Below are 25012 nucleotides of genomic sequence, written 5' to 3' on the forward strand. Positions count from 1 at the left end.
GATAGAGCCTATCAAGATTTGAGAACAAGAGGTGAAACAGGAAGCGGGGGGGAAAAGGAGATTGATCTATAGATGCCCCATCACAAGGCGAAGAAGGAAGTCTGTTTAGTCTCAAACCTACAGCCTTGTCCTTAGACAGGCTGACCTTCAATAGGGATGAGAGACGAAAGCAATCCTAGTTGGGGACTAGATATGTCAGATGAAGAGAGAGAAACCTTATGTGGGGAGTTGGGGGGAGAAAGTGCATGCGGTCCCGAGGGAGGTCTGCAGACCGACAAGGAAGTAAGATGGTCTGATTTAGAGCAACCTAAAGATAGGACGCCAAACCCCATGGCATATCCGGAGCACCCTAAAGGGCGATCGCATAGTGAGAATGGGGAGATATCACCATATGTGAACAGGCTAAGGTCGTTGCCAGGAAGGAGGCGATCAGGAACCATTGTCCCTACTATGGATAGACAGACGATGGGAGCCGATTGCGGATTTGGATTCACGCAGTTTCCCTTATTGGAGAAAGGAGGGGCCAGAGTTCCTTTTACTAATGAATTGCCAATCTCTGTAAGAGAGTGTGATATGTCTGTTCCATAATTGTATGCAAGGCAGGCACCAGTTAATATTTTGGGGTGAGATTGAATGACAAAGCTAAATAGGACTATTTCTTTTACTGATGAGTAAAAGAATACATATTTAGATAATGTATCCCTGGAGTGGGATACATTATCTAAATATGGGCGAATTTATATTGGCGTTTGCAGGTCAAATGGCTTTGCCAGGAGTGCCGTTAGAGCCGGAAGTCTTTCTTTATGGTGTACACATTTTGTTGACATGGATGCCTGGCTTACTGCAAATGATTATGAGAATACCTGATGAGATTCTGGTCAGACCACAGGTACCTATGGACGAGGAGGGGCGGGACAGATTATTTCCCTGGGGTTAGATGCAGCCATAGTGGGAGGGGAATTGGCCATGCTCGAAGGAACCGATGGCAGGCCATGGAAAACAGTGATTGTCATTGGGGAGGGTTACAGATGAAGACCTGTTTAGAGGTGATCCGTCAGATGATGAATTAATATTTCAAATGAGTATTACATATTGGAGCAGAAAAGGGAAAAGCGGTCCCACTGCGAATGATGATAGTGCGGCAGCGCCCAGCATTTTTTGATTAGGATTTGGAAAAAGTGGCAACCTCTTTATGGACTACAAGTCCCTATGACATAAGCCTATTTAAGGGGTAGTGAAGGTTAAGATTAAGCTGAAGCCAGGAGCAATTTTACCTTGAGCAAGGCAGTACCCAATGTCTCGAGAGGTTGATGAGGGTATGTTTATCGGCCATGATGGAACAGGGTAACTTAGTGATGTCAGAGTAACCGCATAATAAGGCTGTGTACCCTGTGAAAAAATTCAGAAGGGGGGTTGTGGAGATTAATTCAGGACATGAGGCCGATTAACCAGATTGTAGAGGCAGAGTTTCCTTTAGTTCCGAATCCTGCGACAATACTATGCAGTATCCCAGTGGAGGCACGATATTTCACTGTGAATGACTTGAAAAATGCATTTTTCTCAATCCCATTGCATAAGTCCTTATGTCATTCACGTTTCGTCAGACTAAGCTGAAGAGCACTCATTTGCCGCAAGGGTACTGTTAATCTCCATCGATCTTTAATAGGGTCCTGCAGATGGACCTAAGGAATATTGATTTGCAAAGTGTGAGATAAGTGCAGGCAAGATTTGATTCAGTTCATGATTATCCTAGCAGACTAGGGATATAAAGTAGACGAGGAGAAGTTGCAATATTGTCAAGAAAGAGGGGTTGTACATATGTCAGTTAATCTCATATGAGGGAAAGAAAGTCGCACCTGCAAAAGCGGAGGCGATTATGAAAATAGCAAAACCGCACACGATAATGCAAATGCAGCAGTTTTTGGGATTGTGCAACGATCTTAGAGCATGGGTATTTGATTATAGTTCATACACAAGACTTCTTTTGTAGGCTCTGAAGAAAGCCCAAGTGAACAAGGAAAAATAGAATGGAGGGAGGGTTGGAAGAATTAAAGAAAGCAATTTGTACAGCTCCAGTTTTAGGAATTCCCAACTATTATGAGGAAGACTTCTTATTTTCGCACACAAATGGGACAGTTATGACAGCAGTGCTTACACAGAGGACTACACTAGGGTACAAACCTCTGGCATATTACAGTGGGATTCTAGATCCAGTCATGAGAGGACACTTTACTTGAACAATCGCTGGCAGCAACCACACTCGACATTGAGAAGGCTACCAGCATTGTGATCGGGTGTTCTATGACATTGTTTGTTGAGCATGCCTTGATTGCCGTTTTGGAGAAACCTAAGGGTACGTTAACATCTCAGAGGGCTTCTGCATATGAGGTAGTTATATTGAATCCAGCAATTAAAATAGTCAGGTGTAAAATAGTGAACCCTGCCACGTTTGTAGCTGAGACTGAGCAAGTGCATGATTACTCGAACTATGAGAAGTTCTAGGATGAGATTCCAAGAGCAAAGGAGAATGCTCTAGCAGGTTCTCTTTATTGATAGGTCTTCAAAAATTGATCAAACTGTTGGAGAAAGGCATTCAGGTTCAGAGCTAATGGGGAATTTGAAGGTGTAGCAAGTGCAAGACTACGGTCTCACTTTTTGGCACAAGCAGCAGAATTGGGGGTGCATATTGTTGCGCTCGGGAAACACGAAGGGCAGGAAGTGACGGTGTACAGTTACTCTGCCTATGTGACGTCGACGTGCATGCAGGGCTAGCACGTTGGAAAAGGAGGGGCTAACTCCGAGTAGACTGCACTCCAGTGTTACACGCTGCATTATTGGACAGGCTTATTGAGTCACTACAACTCTCAGTAGCCATCGCAATAGTTAAATGCGTAGCATATCCTAGGAGAACTGATTTTATCTCACGTGGGAATGAAGCCGCAGACGAAGAGGCCAAAAGGGTTGCATATTCACCAGATATTTCATGTGTTGATGCTCCAAATGTAAAAGGAAAAAATAGTCACCATTACGATTGTAAATGAAGGGTTTAGTCATTTGTCCAGAACGCAGCTGGTAGAAGTTCAAGGCAGTGCTTCACAGGAAGAGCAAGAATTGTGGAAATGGAGGGGTGTTCTTTATCCCACTCTGAAGTATTGTGGCGACAGGACAGCACTGGAAAGCCGATGATACCTGTAGCCTTACTAAGGGTAGCGCTTGAAAAGCTGCACTACCCTGCGCATGCAACTAGGGAAGGCCTCGCAGCAGCTATTGCGGAGGACTGGTTTGTACCGAACCTGCTAGACCATGTTGTTTTTTATGTAGTAAATTGCAACGCATGTCTAAAGTTTACCACTTGGCATACTGTGAACAATCAGTGGAGTGATTCTTCAACCAATCAGTCCTTTTTAGCATTTACATATCGACTGTTGATATGCTGCAAGTATGTAGTGGGTATAGGTATATGATGGTGGTGGTGTGCCCCTTTCCGAGATGGATCGAAGCAGGTCCATGTACACACCCTGATGCCACTTGCGCTGCAAAGTGTTTAGTTCGAGAAGTCTTTCCTAGATGGGGTTTATGTGAGGTGCTGAGATCTGACAATGGACCCCATTTGGTTAATGAAGTATTTGAACAAATCAGCTTATTGCTTAGCATAAAACGCAAGCTTTCTTCTGCTTATCACCCGCAAGCGAACAGGATATGTGAGGGACTTGCGGTTTTCTCATGGAAAGAATTGCTAATCTCAAATTGTCATTGACGAAGGGATGGCTGTATTGCATGCCCTTTGCATTATATGTATTAAGGAATCAGCCCGGGTCGGACCATCACCTCGCACCTCACGAGATGGTAACGGGGAGGCAAATGAGAATGCCCCTGTCTCCTCCATCGAGGAGCAGGTGCGATGCCCAGACGACTGCAGAATTGTTAGGAAATGAATAGTTGCGTAGGTATTTGGCATGTATGACCGCTAGTATCTCTGTCATTTCAGATCAACTCGGGCGTAAGGAGTGTCGGTCTCGGGACACAGATGAAGACCATTCATTCAGCAACCGTACTGCAAAAACTAACTTTGCCCAAATTATTTGCTGGAGACCTAGTATTAGTCCGCAACTTCACAAGGAAGTGGCAGGAGCCTCATTTTAGTGGAACTTTTGTTGTTGAGAATGTCGCTCCCTCTGCACTAAAAGTTCAAGGAAGGTGCGCCCGGATCCATTTTGGTGTCGTGAAACCGTATGCTTGTGGGACCGATGGCACCTGTTTATTCAGAAGGAATACAAGAAGAAGCTCAGCATGTGCAGACTCGATAGAGGAAGGACGTGAAGATTGATGATTTAAATTAATGCAAGTGTGCATTTGGACTGTGGCTCACCTCAGACACTCTTTATAGATATTTTAGCAGGAGTGCAAAAAGCTAACCTTCTCGAGCCGCAGGAATCAAAGTGTTGATGTGCTAAAAAATGCTAGATCTGGATTTTGAGTATGATGACTGGCAGCACTTCTCTGATTCATTCCTCACTGAGTTTCTCTTTGGTTAGACTCATGGTTCTCTCTAATGTCGATCCCCGTAGACTACTTATCGCTGTCTTTGTATACATACTCCAGGCCTATCCTGCTCTTGTTTGGCGTAATACTAACTTTTGTGTGTTTCTGCAAGATCCTAAGAATCGCCCTAAAATTAGACTGTTACTTATGGAGATAATTGAGCACATCCGTCAGCTACCTGAGCGTTTAACAAGGCTGCCTGATTAAAAATGATTTTTCCCTCCTTAAAAGTAGTACAATGTGGACTTTTGAGAATAATGCAATTCCAAAAAGTGAGCAAACTCGACGTGTGGGGAGACACCAATGTTGGGGGTCTAATGTATTGGTGTATAATATATGCGTGCTCAGCATTTATTCTTGTTTTTCTGTTTTTGCTAATCCACACTGTCTACTTCGTTGGTCCCAAAAAGGTGGGAGTCTGCTTGATTCTTCCCACTCCAGTGACTTATGCAGAATTAGCTGTTGCAAAAAGACCAAGGCCTAATGTGATTATCCCTACACCAGCGACACATGTGAAGTCACCCATAAGTTTTCCTATGATTTCCCCTGTAGGACGCACTCTTAATGATATACTTCATGAGCGTTATGCAGGCACCCTCCTTGCAAGAAAGACCTAAGAGAAGTGCAAGGGAAGATGATTAAGAGTTAAATAATTATCTAGACAGTACAGCACGTTTAGGGAATAACTTGTGGTATCAGTACATGAAGGAGGTGGTAAAAAGAACCTCTGAGTTGCTATGTTTGTGCCCTCCTACCTTATGCTATGGAGAAGTCCAAGATATTAATAGTTATGTAGTCATAGCTATAGATATAGATGTCCAGACAGCTCATTGCCTGACTCACCTTGCACTCTGCCATACAAGAGGTCAGTTCCAGGGTCGAACAGCATGCTGAAGAAATACAAAGATGCAAGGAGAGAGGACAGATACAAATCTGGGGAACGGATGGATGAGAAGAAGGCATAGCCGTATGCAGAGCTGTGGCACTAACCGGACATCACAAACCAGTTATAGATTGTGTGGAGAAGGGATGCTTACCAAGCTGCTGACATGGGTTGAAGACAAAGGAGGCCCTTGCAGATAGTGCTATTGCAGAGCTATGCTTCAGAAACAATGGCACAAGACAAGTCGGAGAGAATCAGCAGTGTGGTTAAATCTTTGATGTACCAGGAAGGAAGGATGGAACAGTAGTGATAATGGACCACTAATGGGCCTGTGGCGCCAGAGCATATATGAAGCTGCCCAAGGACTGGGGAGGGCCGTGTTCTAGGTTGATCGTTCATGTTATGAATGCCATATCATATCGTATGTTCCAGCATTAGTGATTCTGAAGAGTGACCTGAATATTGGGGAGTTTCCAAAAGCAGATGCTCACCTGAGGAAGAGGAGAGCAGTTGGATTCCTCAATTGAACAAAAAGAAAACTTCTTCACAGCTAAATCGATAGAAGCTTTCAATGACATTCCATACAAATACAGGTTGTTCAGCTAGACTTCAAGCGATATTCACGACAATCTTCATTCCAGGGATACAGAAGATGGTGAATGCCATATAGTTACAGATAACCAGATGGGAGCTCCTGCAGACGATCAACACTACTATAAAGGGATTTAATGCTATCAAGGAAGAGCTGAGAGCCATAAGACCGATGACTCTCCAGAATAGATATGCCCTGGACATGATTACGGCTATAGATGGAGGGGTTCGTCCCAAAATCTGAGAATGTTGCACATTCATACTCACGATAAAGACAATCGGACCTTGACAGAGGCCATAATGATGACAAAATTGCACATCAAGATGGAAGATGACATCTGGCTTTTAACAATCTTCTCATGGGTTCCACAATGGATGGCGAATATCTTCAAGATCCTTGCAGCCTTGTTGGTGATGATCGTGTTCAGATTCTGTGTGATCAGAATAATAATCACACAGTGCAAGAAGACCGCAAAGAAAACAGGAATGAAGATCCTGATCGATGCTTAATCAGGGTTTGGACCCAAAGAGCTGACAGATGAAGAGATCAAAAAGTATATAGAAGCCAGTATCCGTGCACCTGAGGGAACGAAGCTCCTGTATTCGAGAAACCACAAGAGAAGTGTGTGGGAAGATGGATCTATTGCAGCCCAAATGGACAATGTAGTCTTATGACCTGGAGTATTGATGAGCATGTATGAAAGGAGTAATGACGATATGGACTCCAAAGAAGCACTTCTTCAGATGAGGATGTCTAGATGTGAAGTCTGATGGGAGAGTGGTCGATAAATCAACTAGAGTGGGGGAGTGTTGAGGAGGAGCCAAGTGCCTCTACCGGAAGTCCTGGACCCATTTTGCCTATATGTTGGCAACCGGAAATTGCGACAAGTCAATAATGGTACCAATACCGAGAAAAGTCCTTGAAACAAGGTATCCATTGAGAAAGCCCTACATAATGTATCCACGAAGAAATGCGTCTTGTGAAAGAAATTTCGGAAGAAGTGTGAAGGTGAGTGAAAGAGAAGACTGGTGACATCACATGAAGCAGAGATGACGCATTCAGAAGAAAGGCCAATGAATAAGGTGAATAGACCTTCTAGAATCTGATGGTGAAGTAAAGAATTGAGTAACCTTTCACAGGCAAAATGAAGATTGCACGTGCAGAAGAGTATTAAAGAAAATGCAATGCCGTTTTATAATTGTAATGATGAAGTAACGCAAGTAGACCAAGTAATCATGATATTCTCGGGGTGACTAGCAGTCCAAAGGAAGCAGCGGTACTCTGGCAGTTTAAAAAGCAGTAAAAAAAGGCAAATCCAGGCAGCGAATTCCACTGTGAAAAGTCCTTTATTCAGTAATCATCCATGGACATAAGGGCAGCAGAAGATACAGACAAGAAAAATGTGTTTCACCCTGATCGGGCTTCGCCGGGTTTAAGGTGATGGCGAGAGGACTGGTATTTAAGTGGTAGGATTTTAGTCCTACTTTGCTTTGATGTTCAGTATATTCAACAAAGGCATCAACCATTTCCTCCTAGAATATCGCCATCTTGGAACATAGTACATGGGTGCATAGGTATATAGGTTACCAACGTGCGTTTAGTAATTAAGAGACACTTGTTGAAATATAACACAATTTTCCAGGTTTAAAATTTCAGATTTAACCTTTGAATTTGAGATTTGAACGTGCAGGAGCATAGAATGTATCATACTGTTATTTAGTTATAAAACGCATCATTCCAGTGATGTAAGCTGTGAGACACAGGAGGTATAGGAGGCAGTAAGCAATCGTCAACCACAATAAATAGTTTGGATATGTACGTATTAATCTCTTGTAGGATGGAGTCTTCCCTACTGGGTTAGGACAGTGTAATTGTTGCACATAGACTGACTGGTGCATGATGCATGATGCCTCAAAGTCCTGCTGCCAAACTGAAATATCATTTGGAATAGTCGGATGCGTTATTATTTAGTCAAATTGGACGTTCTAGTTACACAAGTACTTATGCCACAGATCTTATAATTTGGCGATATATAAGCGAGGTGTGTCTAACCAAAAGACAACAAATTGCATCAATAAATAAAAACATGGGATGGAAGAGGTAAAGAAGAAACCGAACATTCGGTACAGTGCTGATTTAGTGTTTGTCACAGGGAATAATCAATCCCTATATATAGTTAGTCAGTCATCGGAGATATGTGCAAAATAGCAGATTTGGATCTAGACTTGCCTTTACTCGAATGTACAAAGTGCAATATGTAAAGTTATAAGTGCAAAATACTGACATTAAAAAGCTAAAATAGAAAATGCTTATCCATTCGGGATCTTGGCCCTCCGGGATAAGGGAGTTGCACAGGGTACAGCCGGGTGGCAGTTAACCCTTGCTGGTGCCAGTTGCCACTAAGCATGAGTCCAATAGTCACTGATGAATGTTCTGTCACAACCTCAGTCGGTATGTCTATATTTTAGTTACCAGGATGCTGACATCAGTCAGCTATTGCTCAACTGCAAATGAGTATAGCATGATCCTGCAAATACCTGTTTCAAAGCTATCTGGCAGTGAACCCTTATGGGTGCCAGTTGCTTATCAATGAGTAGCATATTAATCTGGGTATAATTACTTGTCCCAATCTAGATTAAAAATGCAGTGCAGTTCAGCCATATAGATTGTGAACTTTCGGTGTGCTGGCAGTGAACCCTTGCAGGGGCCAGCGTTTGACTAAAAAATTGTAACTAATGGAATTTGCCTAAGGGGCACTGTCCATATAGTATATATATATATAGTAATCTAAAGTGCATAATGCTTCTAAATCATTCCCAGAGGGCTTGCATCTTATATAATTCATAGGATAGCATCCAGGCTGGAATTGGTGCTAATACCACTGATGGTGACTAAAGTGCTTTGAGCTATTAATATGTTGCTATATTGTAAACTGCTTTGATATATCAATGTAAAAACCCAGTAATTCAAATCCCCATCAATGTTTCAATGTGATGTTAGTCCTTGGTTTGTGCCTTGATAAAAAAAAGCTTGGTTCCTCTACTCTCTACAAATAGATGCTAAAATACAAAATGTATAAAAATGAATATAAACAACAATCTAAAGTACAAAAAACTTACCAGTGAGATTACAAGAGTACAAATATGGAAAACTGAGGCAGTGAATGAATACTGTTTAAAACTCAGGATTCGTCACCCACAAAGACATATAATTCTTTGTCTCGGTTGTGACCCATCGGAAATTAGGTATCGCAGTCCACGATGTAGCAGGATTCTAGTTGTCTTGGTCTTTTGAGTCTATCACCTCCTCTTGGATGTGTATCAACTGTGTCAATTATAAACTACTTAAAAGAAATGAGATTCCATGGTGCTTGTCCTCAGAATGCTCCGCAAGAGGATAATTCATGTCCTTATTTTTGATTGCCCGCAAATGCTGTAGAATGCGTAATCTTACTTCCAATCTCGTACTACCAATGTACCATAAATTGCACTGGCAGGTGATCACATAGATTGCAAATTGTGTAAAGCATTGGATTTCTTTCTTTATCATCACTACTTTTCTTGTCCTCGGATGGCTATATTTTGTGTTTTCAATCCGAAGCGACATGCCTTACATTTGGTACATGGACAAAAGCCAGGTGTTTTGACAGGGAGCCAGCCACATATAGTAGGTGTCTGAGCATTCTGGAACATACTGGGCGACAGTTGGTTTGCAAGGAAGCTGGTTTCCTGTAGGTTATTGGTGGCTAATGTCTTTATCTCTTCTGGGGAGATGCCAGTATTTGCCCAGGGTTCTCTTAATGTCCTTAGCTCCTGAGTTGTATTTGGTGATAAATCTAATAGGGTCACCTGTGTCTTCTAACTTTCTGTGGTAAGTTGATGCTTTGGCTAATATTTGTTTCCTTGTTCTACTACAGCTGTGATCATACGCCTTGTTAATAGTGCAGTGGCGATAACCCCTTGCTAGGAATCTTGCAGCTGTTTTCTTGGCATTGGCTTCCCAAATATCATTTTCGCTGCAATTTCTCTTCACTCTAAGGAACTCGCCATACGGAATACTATTCTTGGGTGGAATGGGGTGTGCACTCGTTGCATGTAAAACTGCGTTGGTACTTGTGCTCTTCCCATGTAATTCCATAGTGATGACATCGTTGACTATTTTGATCTTAATGTCCAAGTAAACAACTTCTGAGCTATGATGATGTTAAAAAAAAAAAAAAAAAAAAAAAACTTGTTACAGGACGCATTTTAGCAAAACTTGGACCCTGTGAATAGAAGGGCTGAAAGTGTGGCGCAGTAAAATAAAACTGCTGACGGCGAAGGAAGGTTCGAGAAGGCTTGCCTGGCCCATTGTCAGGGATTGAAGCAGCCAAACTGGTTATTTGCTTGAGAAGATGCAATGAACGTGAGAAGTGAGCCGAGCTCCTGTTTGAGGTGTAATGGAAAAACACAAGAAGTGCTATTCTCAGGCATAGTGATTGTTTGCAAGGCCGAGTTCAAAGAAGCAAATTGAATGGCAGACCGCAGGAGTGATGATGGATGTTGGGTTAATTGGGTAGGGAGGCATGAGCAAGCCAACCCTCCAGCACCTGGGGTACCAGCTTGTGTGCTGCTAGCAAGTGGAATATTCCAGAAGGGTAAAAGCGTACCAACCAGTTGTAGAGGGCCACGTAGCAAAGAGCCGTATAGTTTGAGAAGCCACTAAAACGTTGTGTATTAGTATGACACGGAAGATGACTTGCACTAGGGTTTGGTTTAGCTGTCACCTGACCTTAGAGATGCAATCACAGTCCAGTTCCTCATAGAAAGTATACTTTTATGTTCCCCTTAAGCCTATCATATCCCCTAGTAGGTTTTCTTATTTTTCCACGTAGTATGATGTCACTCAGGACAAGTTTTTACTATAACTGATTGGTTTTTCATAAGAATCGTCGAGAGACTGATGATTGTTAGGTGTCCGTTGATGCCCGCTGTACTCACAGTTTTAGACAATTGCAAATAAATTTGTTTTTGCCACCTTCCTGAGTCGGTCTGATTGATGTATGGGTAAGATTTGCATCCTCATCCATTTCAGATACTTTTACCTTGTCTTAAAGGACCTTCAGGTTCAACGCCCTCGCCAACAGTAAGATGTTTGTCACGTGGGGGAGGCGCCTTCTCACCCGTTCTTCCTCCTGTAAACCAAAGAGAATTGGCCATGGGTCCAGGGTCCTAAGTACTGCTTCTTGGTCCCTTATTCACCCCAACACCTCCTTCCAGTACCCCTGTGCTTTTGCTCAACTCAATCACATATGCCGAAAGATTCCAGCACCCGATCTTCCTCCAACACTGTGGGCTCAGCTTGGGGAACATTTTAGACCGCATCAGAGGGTCGTATTGCCATCTATGTAAGAGCTTCACACCATGTAATTTGTACTGAATGAGGCTAGATGTCTCAAAGGCTGTTCTAAGGACCACTCCTCCTCTTATAGCTCTGTTTGGAGATGCCGCTCCCATTTCCTCTTCAGTCCTATAACGCCACACTATCGTGCACTAATCAGTCTCTTATAAAGTTCAGAAATGTGTCCTTTTGAAGCTAGACCATTGTTCCAAAACCTTTTTTTCGAATGATACCACATCTTTACTTTTCCTATCAGTCAGAACCTCCTTTAACTGCATGTAGGCAAATACTGATATCTTCCCTATTCATAATTTCTCTTCCAGCTGGGCTATAGTTTTAAATACTCCCTTATCCTACATTTGCCCCACTCTCTTCATGATTGAAACCTAAGTCGTTCTGCATTTGCATCCCTAACCAGCGGAGCCCATATATCACTGAGGGGGGGTTGGGGGTGTGGCCAGGTGATAACTTCTTTCATCATTCTACTCAAGATGCCCCAAAGACCTCTCAATGTGCCATGGTGTCTCACCCTTGCCAGCATCTTATTATGCCACATCCAAAGCCACTTTCCCAATGTGATTGGAATAAACTATTGGTTCTCTAAAAAAAAACACTGCTTCTTTGTCCTCCCTTAGATGTGCAACCAGAACTCTTGACTCTGTTGCCATATAGTAATGTTATAGGTCCAGGAAATTGACCCTGCCTTCTTCCTTTTGCCAGTATCGGTGTCTGGTAGCCAGTTCTGGGTTTTTTCTCTTGTGATAGAATCTCAGAAGCCTAAACGTTAATTCCCTCATTGTTATTGAGGTAGCTCTGCTCGAAGCATTTTGAACCGGAATAACACCCTGGGCAATATATTAATTTTTTATATGCTATGGCATTTATTACGCGCCTATACATTAGTGGTTCAAGGCGCGATACCCTTTTTTCACCAAGTTAACTCTCCCCAACAAGGACATGCTGCGTTTTGACCACTTATTCAAATCTCCATAAATGGACGGAAGAAGCAGCGGCTAATTTGTCTTATATAATCCCTCCATATTCCTCGTGATGATCACCTCCAAGTATTGGAGTCCCGTCTTTCCAACCTGTAAGGAGGTGTTCTCAAGTTTTGTCATGTCTGCTTCACTAAGTTTATCAAACGGAAATATCGGACGTCTCCATATTTATTTTAAAACTTGATAATTGCCCATACATAAACACTTCCCTAAAAACGGCCTACATAGATCGCATATATACCTTGTATTTCATGGTTTGCCCTTCTTCTCCTAGCCAGTGGCACCAACGAAAGTAATAAAACAATAGCATTGACAACGGGCAGTCTTGACTCATTCCCTGCTGCAAGGTAAAATTCCCAACCTCTTTCCATTAACCATCATCTCTGCGCAGTCGGGTTCTTGTATAAGGCCTCTATTGCCTTCCTAACCCTCTCACCCGCCTTCCTAACCCTCTGACTCACCTTTACTTGCTCTAGGACCTGAAATAGCTATGGTACGCCAAAGCCGGTCAAACACTTTTTCAGAGTTCCCGGAACCGAGAACCGAGATTCAGAATTTTCCGAACTGCATCTGCCGCCTGCCACCCCCTGATAAATCCTACGTGATCCGTGTACACCAGACAAGGTAGTACCTTATCCAGTGTCGTCGCCAATACCCTTGTGAAAATGTTTCCATCTACATTTAAGGAGGAGATTGGCTTGTATGAAGCACACTCCTCTGGGTCCCTCCCGGCCTTGTGGATCACCGCAGTACAGGCCCTTGTAAATGATGGGGGGGGGGGGAGTATCACCCTCATCCATAATATTATTGAACCCTGCCACCAGGTGCGGTGCCAGAACCCCTCTTAATGTTTATCGAACCCATCCTCACCCGGTGCCTTACCAGATTTCATCCCTTTTTTGGCATCCACCACCTCCTCACAGGTTATTGGTGCGTCCACTCCGTCCGAGCTTTCCTTGTCCAGAGTAAGGATGTCCATTTCCTCCAAATGTGCCTTCATTACCTCCCAAGCTGTTCTCCTCTTCTCTATAAAGTTCTTGGTAGAAGGTACCTAAAAATGTGGCTATGTCCTGTGTAGTCCCCATCTAAGTTCCCCCGGTGCCTCTCAACTTTCGGCGTCTCCATCCCCTCTATATCTATGTGCGTGAGAACCATTTTCGGTGTAAGATGTAGTCTATCTTCGTATAGGTACAATCTGTGTTAGAAAAGAACGAGTAATCCTTCTAACCGTTATTCACCCCCTTCCATGCATCTTACAACTGATACTTAACCAAAACAGGCAGTACTCTTTGTGCCCTCCTCATCCAATTAAATTATTGTTCTCCTATCAATGGTTTGATCCACACACAAATTAAAGTCTCCCCGCCCCCTCTTTTGATCTGTAACCCCTCAATAAGATCTATTGTCTCCCCGGCTACTTCATTGGCAAAAGTGCCCTATCCTTGGTTCGTAATTAGACACTGTTATAGTCACTGTAGTGAAATCCTGCCTCCTTTCCTCATTGTTCCCATTTCTCTGCTCTCCATTGCCCCCCCTTCCATCCAACACAACCATCATCCCCCACATTACCCCCTAAAGCAACAACTTATAAGATGCTTGTCTAATTACGGGCTTCTAGGCGTGTCTGTGTCTGTGTTCGTGGTCCCCACCACCCCTAATCACTCATCAGCCCTGCTTTTGAAAAATGGCACACTTCAGCAAAACTCATCTGCAGGTTAAAAGTCCACTTCCCCAAATCGTTCTCATCCCTACCTACCCCTCTGTAAACAGTCATTGTTTATCCGGCGAGGGAGTATTGATCTTTCTAAATTTCTGTGCACCGGTTTTCTTTTTCCTTAAGCGTGTGCCACCTCTTTCTTCCCTTCTTGCCAGGGTGCCTGGGTTTTTTCTACATACCTGTGGCGTCCGTCCATGTTCAGAAAGATGTGCCGACTCCTCATTGGTGATCCTGAAGTCTTCATCTCCATATCCAAAAATCAATGTTAATGTTAAAGGACATTTGTACCGCGCGCTATCACCACCGAAGTGGTCCCCTGGCGCTCTGGCGGCTCTGAAAAGGGGAGAAGTGGGGGTGGGTTAGTGGGAGTGCAAGAGAGCAGTGATGTGCTGTTGGCAGCCTCAGCCCGGTGGGTCTGTTGACTGGGCTTGGGGTGTTTTTACAGTCGGTAGTCGTTGTGTGCTGTTGTGCAAGTCTGTGTGGTTTGTTTTTGCATTGTTGTGAAGTTTGTGCGGATTGCTGCGTTTTAGGCTTGTAGTAGTGTTTGGTTAGAGTTTGAGAGGTGTATGCAGAGGGATGAAATAGTTGGTTGGTTAGTTGGCATTGCTGTCCTTGCGGTTATGGGATTCCATCTAGGTGCAGTACATGCTGACATTCACATTTCTATCTAGATGCGATGCAAGCTAAAGTTAAGAATTCTGAGTGTGGCACATGCTAACGGTCACATTTCTATCTAGATGCGGCGGAAGTCAGAATTCTAAGTTCAGAATTCTAAGTGTGTGCATGTTCAGAATAACATTTCTATCTAGATCAAGGCAAACTGAAAGTTCCATCTCACCCCCTTTTGAAGTTAAGCAGGACTTGTTTACACTTGCCTCTTCTAGCTAACCCACAACTTTTGTTGTGAAGTTTGAGAGGGAAGCATAGCGTGCAGCAGGCCAGAAGAGACATAGTCAATATATTTCTCCTCAGCTAACAGATGAATTGCAACTGACATATCAAAACACAAATCCAACTAGGTATATGGTGTTTGCAGATATCTAGAAAGACACCTTGGGCAGGTTGGGGTTGGATGAAGAATCGTACTGCCAACAGCTCCAGACAATTTATATGGAGCAATTTCTCTTGATCTGACCATTTCTCCCCAGTGGAAATTTGACCTATCCTGGCCCCCCAACCAGCTCTGCTGGCACCTGACTCGAAAACTACATCTGGGGACAGCACAAAGATCACCCTGCCATTCCACGCGTCCATATGGCTGAGCCACCAATGAATCTCCAACCGGGATTCTGGATCGAGCCTCACCCTCTGACAATATGACAGACTTTTACGCAGATGATGTTGCTTGAGACGTTGAAGTGCTCTGTAATGAAGGGGCAAAGGAAATAAAGCCTGAATGGAGGCGGACAACATTCCCACAACCCTCGCTAACTGACGGAGGGACACCAGACCCTCTCTGAAAATTAAACAAATCTCCTTCCGGATTCGGGAGAGCCTGGACTCTGGCAGAAGAAGGATGCAGCGCTTTGAATCTATATTGAAGCCCAGAAGTTGGATACATTGACTAGGACAAAATATGGACTACTTGGCATTTAGTACAAACCCTAGGTCTTGCAACAGAGTGATCATTGGATCCAAATGACCCTCCAGAACCCGGTGATCCTGAGCTAAAAGAAGCATATTGTCTAGATAAATTATACTCCTGATCCCCTTTGACCTGAGAAAAGCCATTACCGGCTTCATGAGCTTGGTGAAACAACACAGGGCTGATGACAGGCCGAACGGGAGGGAGGCAAACTGCCAAAGGCGACCCCCATCCATGAAAACTGGAGAAACTCCTGGTGAGGAGGACAGACTGGAACCACCAGATATGCATCCTTGAGGTCCAATTTGACCATCCAATCCCCCGGTAGAAGAATATCCTCAAAAGATGAATGCCTTCCATTTTGAAATGATGAAAAACAGACGAGTTGAGGGCTCTGAGATGTATTACAGGGCGAAACCCCTCTTCGGGTTTTGGAACCAGGAAAATTGTGCTGAGGAACTGGGAAGCTCTGAAGGTGGCCAGAACCACTGCACCCTTGAAAATGAGATCCTGAATCTCTGCGTCCACCAACCTCTGTTTCTCTTGATTGAACACAAGCAGAGGAGGCGGAGAAAGCTGACCTGGGGGTGGAGGGTTGTAAAATTCTATCAAACCCCTGAATCGTCTAACACCCAAGGATCGGAGGTGAGGAGGCGAGACCCCTCAATTGATGAAGAAATCAAACCAACCTGCCCCCCAAACCTTTGTGGGAAGAAACATTTACGAGACGAGACAATACCTGGAGCTGATCTCGCTCTACTAGCGCACCTGCCATTTCAACCTGTCCATTGAGTTCCTCTTTGAGGGTAGAAGGGTGTCTGGAATCCTCGAGCAGAGGAAAAGTGATGAGACCCCCGAGAGGCGTACTGCTGGGGACGGGAAGAGCCCCTGAAAGAGGAGCGGCCAGAAGAGCAGGCTCTTCCTCGTCCGGCCTTATCAAAAATTCTGGGTGCAAGCACCTTAATAATGTTTGTCTGGGCCTTGTCTAGTGCGGTAAAAGTATGCACAGAAGCTGAGAGATCTTTAATGAATTTATCACCGAAAAGTTTTCCTTGAGCCTTGGGACCAGCCTCTCCTTCCGCCATATCCGGTAACTATGGATTGATGCGCTTTACGCCTCTCCTTTGAAATACTACCATTATCATTGCCGAGCAGGCAAAAAGAACGCTGTACCCAGCCTCTAAGCGCTTGTACATCGATCTGTGACTCGTTAATGGCAGCATCCTCTGTCAGTTCAAATATCTGGGTCAAGGGACTTAACATGTCGAACAGCTTGTCCTGACAACCCTTGAGAGCCCCATCAACCCCTTTCTTTGGGTCCTTTCCCCTCTGGACAGGAAAGCCACGATAGATTTATCAATGACTGGGGTCAATGCCACCTTGTCAGGAATAACTGTACAGGGGCATTCTGCTCTTAACTTGTTACTGTCTTCACTAGGAAGAGACCTCCTGACCCAATGATGAAGGAATGCGGAGACAGCCTCCGACGGTCGTCATTCCGCTGATCTAGGGTGTTGAATGAGAGAGGGGTCAAAAAATGGAACCCCACTGTCATCCAGCAACTGGTCATCCACTGTCTGAGACATTCCCACAGAAGAAACTTTTCGCTTACGCCTCTTTGGCGGAAAATCTGAGTCCTCGGAAGAGTCAGGGGATGAAAGTGGAGTAGAAGTAACTCTATTAGGGGCAGAAGACTGATCAATACCCTCCCCAAATCTGAGTTTCAAAGACCTAACCGAGGAGTCAGGAGAAGAGGAAGAGCTCTGAACCGGGCTTAGTTGCCCCTGCAAATGTTTAGATTTGGCTGTACATTTTTTGGGTGCTGTAGAAGGACCCTGAACAGGATTGGGATGAAAATTGGAAATTTTAATAATGAATCTGTCAAATGCTGATGCCAAGGTAGAGTTTAAATTCAACAAGGCTGAATCCATTGAATCCCTTATAACCTTAGAGACAGAAGGAGGTGGAATCGGAGAGGCTTCCCCCACTCCCACAGCACCAAACCATTCCACAAGCCTATCACCTTTCTTTGAAGCAGCTCTAACCTGGGTGCTGGCATCTACCACAGGGACCCCTTCTACTCCTTTAGTAGACTGCATGCTGTCAACAAAGGTATAAAAGAATGTGAGTAACACCCAACAGCTACAGACAACCCAAGACCAAGCAGGTCTAAACACGCTCCACTTAAGCAAAGTGGACAAAATTGCGTATCAAAATATATATTTTAAATATAAATCTTTTGAAATTAGCCCAGGAAACCTGGAGCCAAGCAGGCAATATGAGACAGCCAAGCACCAAAGCAACAAAACTTGCGTGAGCAACACAAAGTGAATTAAACATCTATGCCTGAGGCAGAAAATTACACTATTCGCTGAGCAGCCGAGAACTGCAAAGTCAACGCCTCTACAAACAGTGTGACCGAGCGGTAAGATGCTCACGCCTCCGTAAGGCGAGTGCTTTTTAATAATGTGACACGGCGCCGAGCAGGTGCGAACAGAAAGCGGGAAGGGGCTATGCGGCAATACACTCAGCACGCCGAGCAGGCGTAACATGAAATTTCTAATAGAATTCTAACAAGAGGGTTTTTAGAGGAGGGGGAGGGGGAAGGGCAGAAGCAAAGGGTGGCCGACTCTGGGTGTGACAGAGGCGAAGCTAACACCTTACGCCGAGCGGCAACCAAGATAAATATTGTCTCCCCCAACATTCTAACAGACGAACGCTCGTACCAAGTGTCGAAAGAAATAATTGAATCACAGATACGATGCATCAAATAACCCCTCAGACAGTAAGGACTAGCGTGAAACAAATGGGACTTATGTTGCGTCAGCAGCAAAGAAAGAGGAAGTGTCATTAGAGTAAAGGACATTTATGGGTTTGGGTTCATTCTGATTGGTTCATGGACTGGTGTTTAACCCCTTTTTGGACTGGGTTGCATGACTCCTGTGTTTTTTCTCTGTTAAGAAAAGTTATTGTGTTTTACAAAGTTTTTTCTTTGCTGCTATTTGGCCAGTAGTAAATATTGTAATGCATAATATGAGCCTCCTTGTTGTGCCGTAGAATCAAACGCCTACATAAATCATTCCTCCCTTTCTGTATTACAATGCAATAGTTTCGGTTTATAGCCCAACCTAAAAAGAAACACTACTTTTTTTCATAGCTCATCCAGTGATCTCGCAATTATTTATTTAACTTAAAGGAGTTTAACATGTGCATGTTGTCATAAGTAGCTATTTGTTAAATAACAAATGTGGAACATATTGAAATGGAAAGAAAATAACACAAACTTTTTGCTATATTAGCTGCTAATTCGATTGGTTTAAATGTTTCAGCATGTTTGGAGGCCTACAGTAAGGTTGAAGAGTGGCATGGCTGTAGAACAGGCTGCATTAATCAGTTTCCAGTGGTGGAGAGAAGAAATGATCAGGTGGGATAATTTCAGAATTTCGTGTTTTTTTTTTTTTTTTTTTTTTTTTTTTTAAATATCATTTTTTATTGTTACTTTAAATTATGATGGGTGCAGTGTTCAGATAAAAACCTATTTGTATTGACCTTTCCCAAAATACTACTGCTAATAACTTGCTGAACGTATTTGGATGACATTTTACAAAGAAAATGCTTATCACAACCCAAAACAAAAAGGATTTTCTGGGGAAAAATTAATGAATCATTTCAAAACTGTTTTTAGCCTTCTACTTATTTTCCCATAGAGAAAAAGGGGCTTCCATTGAACGCAAGTAGCGTAAAAAACGCTGCAAGGATTTGTTCCACGAAAGAAATAATTTGGTTGAAAATTAAATGTGTCTACTGCTGGTTTGGGGTAGAAAAGTCCAGTCGTTTTTAAATAAATTGATGCGAGTTCCTCAGTCCCAAAAAACGTTTATATTTCCATGGTGCATCACATTAGGAGGCTTTTCAGAATCTTATTTTTTTTCCATTCCAGCGATTCGCGCTGCAATTTTAAGAAACGACGGAAACAAAAAGGGCTGAAAAACGACATTTGGAAGGGGGACAATGGTGGTTTGACGTTTGAGGTAGAAGTGGGGAGGGCTAAAGGGGACCGTATAATTTGAGGTTTTAGGGTGGTCTAGGTAGCCAGTTTGTGGCGGGACGATTCCAGTGGATTTCCACGAGAGGGGTCGGAGGACAGGTGAGGGGAAAACAAACTGGCAAATGAAAGGGGTTAATGGGAGGCTTTCAGCAAAGATGTATACAAGGAGGGAACCAGGAAAAGGAGCATATGGAGAGCTGAAAAGGTTCGAGTGAAAACCTTTATATCAAGCGTTTTCCCATTTCTGCTCTCAGGCCACCTTTTTTCAGTGCTAACCTTTTTCATAGTACTTTGTAGTAAATTACCATGGCAGCAAAGTTTGGGTCTGAAAAAACGCTTTTCAAGATGAATGCTGAAACGTGCAAGGGGCCAGCAAAATGAGCACAGCGCTGATGGGATCATTTCATTGTAAAGGGGAATGTGGTCCTTGAATGTAGCCTATTTGGTGCAACCGTGAAACGGGACACGGACAAATGCTGTGGCCGGTGGGATCTGGTAAGCTACTCGTCAGGGGGGGGGGGGGGATATAGGGGCCTCATCTACTGGGATAGGTCCACAGTAGGAAATTGGGCCCACTGGCTTTGGCCAGGGGGATATGGGTTCGTAGACGTAGACAATAGCCTGCAGTCATTTTGCCTTATTGTTGCAAAGTGGCCAGTAGACCCTGCATAAGACATCTGGTTGCTTACTTGGAAGGGGAACGTGTGCCACGGTCTAATGGCCATGTCTACTTTCCTTGTAGAACCATGATAAATTACAAAGGCCGTGGTCGTTGTGCCCTGGATAAGATCTAGCAGAACAAAATCCTTTAAATTCGGTATTACAATTTAGTTAAGACAGATCTACGTTTATATGATTTATTTCAACAAAATCCATCACATTCAGCAGGTGTGGGAAGTGACGATCATCTCATTTTAACAGAAATGAGTGGCAAAAGGGGAGAGGTTTGAGGTTCAGCGCAAGGATCTGATATATTTGGTTGGAGTGACTAGAGCTGCAGGTGAATGCAGGAGGCGCGATTTGCCAAATCTAACGCCAGGTAAGGAACCACAAAAACAAATGTTTTGCAATCACACTGCGCATAAACACTAGTTGGGTCCAAAGTGGTATAGTAGATTTAATTGATACTAAGGTAGCCTGACACGTGTTTCGGGCACTTGCCCTTCAACTGAGGCTGTGAGACAGGTGTGTTCAGTTTGGACCTGATTAGGGTAATTGAAAGAGGATAAAATCTTATGTGCTCCACTGTCATATGCAATTGCACTCAAAATATATGTAGAGGCGTTTCCGCGTAACAGCGTCTCCGCTGTGTTGAACGAACTGGAGCCCGCAGTTCGTTCAACACAGCGGAGACGCTGTTATCCAGTTCGTTCAACACAGCGGAGACGCTGTTACGCGGAAACGCCTCTACATATATTTTGAGTGCAATTGCATATGACAGTGGAGCACATAAGATTTTATCCTCTTTCAATTACCCTAATCAGGTCCAAACTGAACACACCTGTCTCACAGCCTCAGTTGAAGGGCAAGTGCCCGAAACACGTGTCAGGCTACCTTAGTATCAATTAAATCTACTATACCACTTTGGACCCAACTAGTGTTTATGCGCAGTGTGATTGCAAAACATTTTGTTTTTGTCATCTCATTTTAACTCTTGAGTACCCCCTGCACCTTACCTGTTACTCTGCCCATGTGCACATCACATACATGATGACATCACCGCAGGTTAGATAAAAACGGGACTCTGTGGGGAACATCGAAGGTAGGACTAGTTATGAGCGTCACTCCTCACACCCCCAGTTATTGAGTATCATATTGAGTATATTAAGGCAATTACAAAGTTCATGTTCACAAGTACTTAATGTAGACTTTTTCCCCAATTGTGTGAAATCTAGGCAGCTTTGCTAATAGAATTCGTCTTAAAAGTGATATATGTTGTTCAGTTGAAACATAGATTTAATAAGTGCGTTTTTTTTTTGTTACGATCTTGAAACCCTTCAGAGTACTGTTTCAATACGCCTGTCCAACCTTAGAGATGCCACTGATACATCACCTGTAGTATGAACAGTTGATCACGATTCGTTTTGGCCTCGAGGCTTTTATGAAGTGGTTGTAGCATTGTAAACCTTCAGTGGATGTCGTATTACTGTTGTGCAAGACTTGTATATCCAGGTTTGCCCCAACGCAGTAGTCCTGTAAATCGTGCAAGGGTGGAACAAACTTGTAACTTTGTGCACGACAGCAACATGTTGAAAGGAAGTTTTGTTGTCACAATTGCATTTAAAACACAACGCAAACATGGCTAAACTGGTTAATTGCTATTACAGGTATTCAACAAGTGTAGCTGTCTGAGGCATTATTCAATGTGGAAAAGGCATGATTGCATGTTTCCAAGATGGGTAAAGACGTAGTCTCTGCAGGAAGATGCAACGTTTGGAGGAAAAAAACTTTACAGTTAGTTATACAAAGATAGCTATTGTTACTCAATCAAAATGTTATTTAGGATGTCACCATTAACAATACACAGACACATAATCAGATCAACAAGACGAATACATCATCATAAAACCCAATTTAAAATTTTCCAGCTCCAGACGGCGATGTTTAAAACAGTTTGATAAACTTCAAGGTGGGTAAAACGTAAATAGTTTGCCTGCATTGTGAAAAATATGCATTCTTCTGTCCAAAGCTCTTTTTAAAAATGCAACCAAGTCATACAGAAAACTATTCTCTGAATTTAGGACAATCGACATTGCTTCCTTGATTGCCCTAATCTGCGTACTCCTAAAATGCAGTTGTAACAATTCCTTCCTCAAATCGTGATAATGTGGACATATGAGAAGAAAATGAACCAAATCCTCCTCTAACCCTGCCTTCCAGCCTCATTACCAGAACACTTCAACCAGCTCATCCTTTTTTTTTTTTCTTTAAGCGTGCCAAAATCAAAAGCCTTCTGGAGAATTTATTTTAGTAATTGGACCTGGACCAGAATACTAGACCAATGAATGTATCTAGTTCTTCCTGTTCCCCATTTACATTCAAACTATGCAATTTGGGCTGTTGCCAAAAACACCATTTTTGATTTCTTCTTATTTAATTTTAATTTGTTCTCAAAATCTATTGGCATATAGCAAGCCCAATTTGGTGGAGCTCGGAGTGAGACCTAGTAGCACAGTGTTATCTGCATAAAATAAGCTATGCTCCATCATCCCCAATTTGGGACAAAGGAGTCTACCATCAGCTTTGCCTGTATCAATATCAGCCATAAACAATGTGAACAGCAAAGGGGCTAGTGGCCAGCCCTGTTTTACCCTCTTAGTGGTGTTGAACAAAGCGGTACTTCCCCCTTGGCTTTGTACACCGGACTGCCGCCCTGGTATCCCTGTAACAAACCTGAATCAATTTCAACAACCCCACTGGAACCCCCATTCTGTCCAGCTTACACCAGAGAGACGATCTGTTGGTTGAGTCAAAAGCTTTCTCTAGGATCAAGAAGGCCGCTTACAGGGTTCCACTCACCCCCGTCCTTCCAATATTTACTAATATTTGAGCTTAAGACAAAGCATTGATCAGTGGTCGAAAAACCATGTCGGAAATTTGCCTGGGAGTATTGCAAAATATTATTAAACGCATTTCGAAAAAAGATGTTTAGGGAAACGTCCAGTAGGGAAATGGGACTATAACAATTCGGTTCGTCAACCAAACCCTTTTTGAAAATCTGGGCAATTATCCTGCACCTCCAGAGAGCCGGGACCTCTGCGCCCTCTGACACTTTATCAAATACTCTTGCCCGAACTAGCACCCACTGATCTGGGAACCCCCAAAAGATGTCTAATGTAAGCTCTTCTGGGCATGCAGCTTTGCCACATTTCATTTGACCCATTGCCCCTGAGATTTGTGCATGCAAGAACTTAGTTTCTCAGTCAGTGTCCCCCACTCTGCCCCTGGGGTCACTTCAAGACTTGTCAAAGAAAATCCCTTGAAAATACGACATCCAGATATTCCTGTAGATTGCCCCTCTGTCTCATCTCTGATCCGTGTTGCTACCTTTCGCCACCAGTTTCCCGAATAATTTATGGTAATTTATTAGAGCCTGCTGTTTCCAAGAGATGCCACTGAGTCTCTACATAATCTTGCCTTTTGTTTTTAATCCATTTCTTAGACTTCAACTGGTGGATTTGGCCTGCCAACAGATTTCCACTCCTGATTGCATTGGTCAGGATGCCCTTCTGTCTTCTGCAATCAGCATCAAATTAGGTATCATGTGCGAGAGAAGATGGCGAACTGTGTCCTAAACATAGTTAACCACGGATCCTCTTAGCCCAACATTTCACAACCAGCTCCTCTCCCTTAACCTTGTTAGGGACTATTGAATCCCAAATAGCTGAGATGTCATCTGAGCCTAGACACTTTCCCACTTGCATGCTACTCGGACGACCAATAGATTGATCAATGGAACAGGGATAAAGAGAGTAATCAAAGGTTCAGCTTTAAATGGATCAACAGATGGGTCGGAGAGTGACCATTGTCCACTGATCCTATCAAACACCCTAAAATCTGTAACCGGTTTAAAACTGAAGCAATCGACCAGAATATAGTATTACATTAAGTATGCCCCCCCCTCTAAATGTATACTTGGGGCGGAGTATGGCCCATTAGTCGTCCATTCAGTTCTTCCAGGAACCCCACATTAGTCTTCCACATAGCATGCTTCATTATGTCTCAGATGCATGGGACCAAGTTTCATTCTCAAAGCACCCATAAGGATTAAACTAGAAGTCTTCCCCTCAGCAGAGACCTGGGTTCCCTCAGAATTATAGCATCCTGTTTTGGCGGTGAATAAATAGTTACCACAAATTTCTTAGAAACCGGCTTCATACTAGACTCAAGGAGTACTATAACCATTGATCGCAAGCTATAGTAGCACCTTCTTATACGTAACTCATTCTGCACCCGGACCAAGGTGATTAAACCTCCCTTATTCCAACCTCTTACGCTTCTCTCGGCCTTCAATGCGAATGCCTGGAACCCCAGGAGGAGAAATTCACCTGTAAGCCAGGTTTCATGTTAGCAGATGTCACATTTCACTAAATACTCCACCCAATCTGTATTGTATAGTATATTGGCCACCCCTGCTAAGTTCCATGAGACTACCCCAAATGTCCCAAGGCTTTTTGGGAGTGTTGGCCCCAAGAGCAGGTTAGCTAGAGGTAGGTTGGTCTTTATAACATGGTACCATCATGAAACCTTTCAGACGCACGAATTACA

The 25012-nt window shown here is 43.4% G+C and overlaps 1 protein-coding gene across 7 annotated transcripts in view; it reads left to right on the forward strand.

Annotated features, from left to right (window-relative positions):
* TMEM59L (transmembrane protein 59 like) overlaps positions 1-25012 on the forward strand; it is a 690169-nt gene that overhangs the window by 57032 nt on the left and 608125 nt on the right. For all 7 annotated transcript variants that reach the window (XM_069649302.1, XM_069649301.1, XM_069649305.1 and 4 more), the window contains exon 3: positions 19026-19120. In XM_069649302.1, the coding sequence (XP_069505403.1) occupies positions 19026-19120 (95 nt within the window). The remainder of the gene's footprint in view (positions 1-19025; positions 19121-25012) is intronic.

The sequence above is a fragment of the Ambystoma mexicanum genome, chromosome 1p, assembly GCF_040938575.1.
Source record: "Ambystoma mexicanum isolate Mex_15411 chromosome 1p, UKY_AmexF1_1, whole genome shotgun sequence".
Classification (NCBI taxonomy): domain Eukaryota; kingdom Metazoa; phylum Chordata; class Amphibia; order Caudata; family Ambystomatidae; genus Ambystoma; species Ambystoma mexicanum.